Source organism: Photinus pyralis, unplaced genomic scaffold (genome assembly GCF_008802855.1).
Source record: "Photinus pyralis isolate 1611_PpyrPB1 unplaced genomic scaffold, Ppyr1.3 Ppyr1.4_LG6, whole genome shotgun sequence".
Classification (NCBI taxonomy): Eukaryota; Metazoa; Arthropoda; class Insecta; order Coleoptera; family Lampyridae; genus Photinus; species Photinus pyralis.
This window is the reverse complement of record NW_022170663.1, coordinates 11207881-11214802: the sequence shown is the minus strand read 5'-3', so window position 1 is coordinate 11214802 and position 6922 is coordinate 11207881. Positions and strand designations below refer to the sequence as shown.

The 6922-nt window shown below is 39.2% G+C and overlaps 1 protein-coding gene across 2 annotated transcripts; it reads right to left on the bottom strand.

Moving 5' to 3' along the window:
* Positions 1-1521: 1521 nt before the first annotated feature.
* LOC116174043 lies at positions 1522-4209 on the bottom strand. Of its 2 annotated transcripts, none has more exons than XM_031491820.1 (4): positions 4095-4209; positions 3199-4043; positions 2541-2984; positions 1522-1917 (listed from the first exon to the last, which is right to left on the bottom strand). In XM_031491820.1, exons 2-4 carry the CDS (start codon positions 3997-3999, stop codon positions 1687-1689), a joined length of 1476 nt encoding a protein of 491 aa, XP_031347680.1. In that variant the 5' UTR covers positions 4000-4043; positions 4095-4209; the 3' UTR covers positions 1522-1686. The 2 variants fall into 2 exon arrangements, with proteins under 2 accessions (XP_031347680.1, XP_031347681.1); XM_031491821.1 differs by having other exon boundaries at positions 4103-4201.
* Positions 4210-6922: the final 2713 nt, after the last annotated feature.

Sequence of the window (6922 nt, the reverse complement as noted above, 5' to 3'; positions counted from 1 at the left end):
CTGATCGAAAAAGTAGGAATTGATTTGGATTCTACGCACCAAAATTAATAAGAAAAAGTGTTTTCCCGAGAATTTTGGTGCAGTCAATTTTTGGAAAAAAAGGAAGGTTGGACACTGCCTTTTTTTTGAGGTCCGAAAAAAAATTGTCTCAGATCGACCGGAAAAAAACATTTTCTTATAGAATGTGACCTGTAGAATCCATAATTTCAAACACTTCCAAGACTGGGCTACTAGTTCAAAAGTTACAGCCCTTTGAATTTTTTTTCGAAATTGGTTTCTAGTCTATAACTTTTGATTGAGAAGTCTGATCGAAAAAGTACGAATTGATTTGAATTCTACGCACCCAAATTAATAAGAAAAAGTGTTTTCCCGAGAAATTTTGGTGTAGTCGATTTTTGGTAAAAAAGAAAGGTTATACACTGCCTTTTTTTGAGCCCCGAAAAAAAAAATTGTCTCAGATCGACCCGGAAAAAAAATTTTCTTATAGAATGTGGCCTGTAGAATCCATAATTTCAAACAGTTCCAAGATTGGCTACTAGTTCAAAAGTTACAGCCCTTTAAATTTTCTTTCGAAATTGGTTTCTAGTCTATAACTTTTGATTGAGAAGTCTGATTGAAAAAGTACGAATTGTTTTGGATTCTACGCACCAAAATTAATAAGAAAAAGTGTTTTCCCGAGAAATTTTGGTGAAGTCGATTTTTGGTAAAAAGGAAGGAAATACACTGCCTTTTTTTGAGGTCCGAAAAAAAAATTGTCTCAGATCGACCCGGAAAAAAAATTTTCTTATAGAATGTGGCCTGTAGAATCCATAATTTCAAACAGTTCCAAGATTCGGCTACTAGTTCAAAAGTTACAGCCCTTTGAATTTTTTTTCGAAATTGGTTTTTAGTCTATAACTTTTGATTGAGAAGTCTGATCTAAAAAGTACGAATTGATTTGGATTCTACGCACCCAACCCAAATTAATAAGAAAAAGTGTTTTCCCGAGAAATTTTGGTGTAGTCGAATTTTGGTAAAAAAGGTAAGTTATACACAGGGGCGGACTGGGTACTTACGGGCCATTAAAGTATTAGTGCAGTAATGAAGGTGGCGGGGGGGATTAGCTCTGAGGTGCACCACAAAAACATTTTAAAGTACTCCTTTCTCGAAAATAAATTACCATACTTACAGTTTTTTTTAAATTGCAGCTGATAATTAAAACAAAATATACAATCCACACGAGGCGCGTCGCCTATCATTGTATTTCAGCACTTTCATGCTACGACAAAAAATGATAAATTCATTGTAAAACACTTCAATTAAAACAGAACTTTTTCACAACCTAACATCAACCCCAATTAGAGAAACGTGTTAATAATTTATTAATAGTGCAAGAAACTAAATACAGCACATACTTATAAATTTCCAACGGGCCATTATGATCTACAGGCTAGGTGCCAGTCCGCCCCTGGATTGATTGATACTAATAGGACTTCAAAAGTGCAGTACCTACTGTAGATACGTTTAGACTGTCAGGTTTTGTAACATGCAAAAACTTGATAGCTTTTTATTATAAACATATCACATTATCACAATATAAAAATTATCACAATACCAAGTCACATGTTAAAATGATAATAGATTTTTACTTTTATTTTTAATTAGTTTATCAGGAAGTAAAACACAAAGGAAAATATCTTGCATAATCTATTCTCGTTCACGTTTGAATTGTGGGCTCGAGTTGGAGCGCTGCAACCTTTTGACCTTATGTGAACCTGTATCAACGCTTGATAACATACGCAGCAAAGACGAAGATAGATTATCTGGCGTAACTGAAGTGGACATCAAACTATTCTGTCGTCTAATGGGTCTCAAAGTTTTTACACTGCTCACCAGGTTCGGTTCAGTGGCACGTCTAAACTTTGAACTTGGTGGGTCCTGCAAACAACAAATTACAAATACACCTACAAATTGTGATTGAGTAATTAATTTATTGAAGTACCAAATTGATATGATCAATTGCTAAACCTGTGTCTTTGCAATAGCAACGAGTCTGACCTAATAACTTTTCTAGTAGAAAACTCTGGTCCTGAGGTTGTTGTTCCGGTCAGAGGTCGCATAAGAACTGATGATAATAAACACACTGAAAGGGTAAGGGTTGAAGGGGGAAGGAAGGCTTCAATGCAGCAGTTGCAATAACGCATTTGTGTTTGTGTTTAAAGACTATATGACATGCTACCTTCCACTTCCATTGTAAACACATTTTTGGGAGCTCGCGATCTCTCTACACAGTCATTTTGTTGAAAAAGTTTTGATTTTTTCAGGACATTTGAAGATTATTTTTGCATTGAATTTTACGGAACTTTGGATTATTGGCGATTGTGTTCTTGGATTTTGAATGATTTAATTCTGGTATGTGGTCTGAGATGCCTAAATCAAAATCGTTATAACTAATTTTGAAGATGGGATTAACTACTTGGTATTATATTTAAATTTGTAACATTACTAACTCAGTTCGACAAATACAGCTGAACCTAACGAAGATACCACCTGCTACTTACACTAACTTTCTTGAGTTTCACTTTTAAAATGTCATCAAGTGAAATGATTGGTTGCACTATTTCTCTTGGCTTCTTCTTGTCTACTAATTTAGTCTTGCTCACAGCCACAGGTACTGTGGGTGGAACCAGTACTGGAGGAGGAGGTGGTGGTGGTGGTGGAGGTATAAGCTGCACGGGCGCTACCGCACCAGTGCTAACCAAGTCTCTTCTATTTTGCTCAAGATTCAACAACTGTTGTTTGACAGATTCCCAGTCTTTCTTGTTGTCGTCCCGCATCCTTTCCCAGTCTTTCTTGTTTTCTTCGCGCATTCTCAACATCTCGGAGTGCAAATTTTCTACACTACTGGTTAACTCTGTGATCTTGTTGTGATATTTGATACAGTTGTTACAGACAGAGTGCGTGAAATATTGCGTACTGTACAAATTGTAGACTGAAATTAAGCCCTGAAAAGGGGTTAACGAGTATGAATATTGTGATCAAAACCAATGATTCAATACAATAAATAAGATAAGCCACCTCCCTTAGTAAAAAGCTGTGATAAATTTTAATGGATCTATCTTAATAGCCAATTTTGTTAAAATGAACGTCTCTAATCTCCGGGTTATTAAACTCTGGCGGTGCTACCCAGAACTATGTATAATCAATGCCCAAACTCACCTCCTTCAATGTGGTCCACAGCCACATACACAATTCGATAACCTGGATGAACAATTGATATTTTTTGTTGAACTTCTCCAGTTTAGAACTGTTATGTGTATACACCTCGATTGTGCACGTCTCAAATGAATGCTCGTTTGAGATCCGTTTCATAGGTGGAAACTTTACAGACTCCGATGTTTTATAGGTACGTCTACGTGAAAGCGTCGGCTGTGATGAGCTCATTTGGACCATTTGGATATTCGCGACTGATGGTGTTGAAGTAAAATTGCACTGTAACAGTGAGGGGGTATAAAATGAATGCTCAGTGTCATTATCAACTGCACAGCTACTTTCGAGACATTCCCCTTGTGAAGTGTTTTGAATAATGTCATTAAATTGCCGAAGATGCTCTAAACGAACCCTGTTAATAGTTCGACTGCAACTTAAACCCCTTTGCTGCACATTCATTCCTTGTAAATTATTTAGATCTTCAACACAAGCGGCGCTGTTCCAACTAGAATCTGTTCGCTTAAATGGACTAATTTGAGGTGTTTGTGTGATTGCATGGAGAGGTGTGTGCGCCTCAATTCGAGAGCTAGTGTAACAACCAGTTCTAGAACTAAAAAGCTCCTTTACACCAAAATAATTTAAGCTAACATCAGGTGTCTCGTAGTGAGCCTCCTGTGGTAGAGAGTGCATAATTGGAATTTCATCTTTTGATGTGGGAGTGAGACAAATAGAGGTGTCTTCGATGTGTGATCTCATTTGAAAGTCTTCAACTTCTTGCATTTGTTCCTGTGGTTTTTTTTTCCGTGGCATTTTTAATAGGCTCCTTATCAAATGACTACAAATTTCACCTCCGGCTAAAATGTTACAGATTTTATTGTGTAAGAGGTATAAACTAAAATACTAACCCACTAACCGTATTAAATCAAAGACTTCTTCAAAATCTCAATTAATAAACATTCAAAAATACGTCCTTAACCGGCTACAAACCGTTGCAAACCACAGAAGGCAGACACGTCAGAGAATGTGAATTTAAAAAATACCACAGAACTATACAGTCTATTTACAAATCATTATACAGGGTGTAAGAGATTAAGTTGTATGCTCATACCGGGTTCTTAGAGGACCATCATACCTACGTCTTTATACTATGACTTACCCTAGAAGCCCAGATTTTCCCTTCTAGTGTGCATGGGCATGGAAAACCGTTTCCAAAGTCCAACTTCAACGACTTTAGTAAGTAGCAGGACGAGACTAGGAAACGTTGTGCAGTCCGTGGCCGTGGATTGTGACTTAATCGCCTGGACTAACAAGACTTTGAGAGCAAGCTGCCAATCGCCCTGGCAACTACCTCTTGGGGGACGCCCCAAGCGACATCAATCGAAAAGAGGTAAAGAAACCTATTCAAAAGGCAAAGCACAGGAGAACCAACACTAAAATCTGCAGCTGGTACAAACTCCCGGATGGCGTTTGTTCAGCAAGATCCATAGAGTGCGTTACCCGAAGAGGAAACAGGGCACATTAAGACTTGGATCCTCAGCGGAATTGAAAATCTTGATGTGGAGATGGTTTCTCCCCGCTACACAGAGTGCAGCCGACACAATAGGGAGAGGTCGTGCACATCACTATAGCCCTAACCAGGCCAATGTGGATTGGTTAGAAGTAAATGGTCTTGGGAAAGCCAAGAAGCTTCCCAAACCTATGATAGCAATTATGGTACCGATACCAGGGCCTTAAGATGAATCGGAGAAAATACTCAATTAGGGCGTAAGCAAAACCATGGACAGACAGGAGATGTCCAAAAGGCAACGGTCAGTTGTCCGGATGAACCGGACTTCCTAGAACAAGCTGGGTGTGCAGAAATCAAGTTGGCCCTATATAAGAAACTCCTAAAAGAAAAACTTGGGGATTACCCTTCAAAAACAACAGTACTGTAGAGTTTGAAGAATAATCTCCGAATGGCCGAAAATAGATGCGTTCGAAGCAGCAAAGGAACAGTAAGTGTCAGTAAGTGCCACCATGGGCTTAACTTCGATGCGGGCAGGGACTCGGAGACTTTTTAATGCGGCCAAAAGAACAGGACGAGCTCCCACCCGAATTCATCGTGACAGTGACTGTGGCACATGAACAACCGAAGTGGTTCGCAACAATCTTCAATCAGACATCTTCGTGGTAGCCAGTACCCCGCCGATAAGATTCCTTGTACAGATCCGAGAGGAGACCGCCCGTCCGAAATCATAGAGATGCGGCAAGATGAATGTAATGGAAAACAATCCTTTTCTCGGGAAATGGTGAGAGATAGCAAGAGACGAAGAGTGCACTTTCAAATTTGATTTTAATAGGACATTTCATGCCTTAACAAGAATAAAAACGTGAAATAATTTTTAATTTATGATCGAATGACACTAATACCCAGTCTGTAAGTGGTGTAGTTCCGCAGCCGGACAGACAGACAGACATCAAGAGTGCAATTTTTTTTTTGAGTGTGAGAGTGGATTAAAAATGGACCAATAGCAACGGCGAAATCAGCTCTGACATACTAACTGACTACTACAGTAGTTATGAGGCAAGGCGCCCCTCGAGGAACGTTTTGTGAGCCTCCTGAGGGAGGTCAACGCTCGTTATTAAAAATGGGACAAAGTAACAAGATGATCAGGGCTTTATGGATTTATAGAGCAATGGAAAGAAGGGGAGTCTACGCTAAAAAATTATCTACTGGATATACGCATGATAATGCGACCTTAGTGTGGTGAGACGGACTGAGACTCGTGTCAGTGGGTCAGACTAAACTAAACTGTTTAGGTATAAAATGCGCCTACAGGTCTGGAGACTCTTCTAAACCTATACCGTCGCTACACCTTGTGAAGAGGGCGGAGGGGCTTACAGATAAAAGATAAAATCTGATAAGGGGATGCAAAAACCCTGACAGGATGCAACAATCTTCCAGGCAGGGGTGTTTGCACTGACAGTCAGGCAGCAATAAAAGGTGCTGGGGGCTCAAGAGTTGAATTCTTGTTGTGGAATGCATTCGAAACCTCAGCCAACTGTAGACAAATAACATCAAGCTGATATAAGTACCCGGGCACGAAATTGCGGACTGACTAACTAAAGGAAGGTCGGCAGTTGAACAAAGCTCAACCGACTTGTGGAATCCTACATGTAACGGTGGAAAAAGAAATGAAAACCATTTTAAAACAATGGCATGATATATACTGAAAGAATATCTCTGGTCAGACGCTAGCCAAAGGGCCATGAAGACCTGCTGAAAAATCAGTAAGAATGATTTTTATACCTATGGACCGATTTATAATTGTCGAATGACCAGAAACAATTTTGAATCGAATTACATGGGACAAACCTGCGATGATTGGGGCATTTAATGAGAATGATAAGTAATAAATGACCTCCTAGTAAAAAGAAAGGGGAAAGAAAGTGGTATTGCTGGTATGAAAGATTCGAAAAAACAGTGGAAAGAAGAGGACCGTATAAGCATGCTTGGTTGCCTAACATATTCCGCAGATATTATTATCGGAAGTTTAAAATTACAGACTGCAGACCGGTGTAATAATGTTGGCGATTACAGGATGGCGCTCTATTTAAAAAATGGCGGAAACTCAACGGCGTTTAAAAAAACCGTTTTCGCTTTGTATTTACCCCGTTCTTTCGTTACATTTAAATCGTTTGCATCGGTTATGGCACCGTAATCGCATGGTGCTTGCGTGAATGCAAGCTGCGT

Excerpts from the sequence above, each read along its gene's own strand:
- LOC116174043 (XM_031491820.1), bottom strand. The coding sequence starts at position 3,999 with ATGCCACGGAAAAAAAAACCACAGGAACAAATGCAAGAAGTTGAAGAC. Across the intron at positions 2,985-3,198 it reads TGTGGACCACATTGAAGGAG|GGCTTAATTTCAGTCTACAA; the intron begins GTGAGTTTGGGC and ends ACCCCTTTTCAG. Across the intron at positions 1,918-2,540 it reads TGAAACTCAAGAAAGTTAGT|GACCCACCAAGTTCAAAGTT; the intron begins GTAAGTAGCAGG and ends TGTTGTTTGCAG.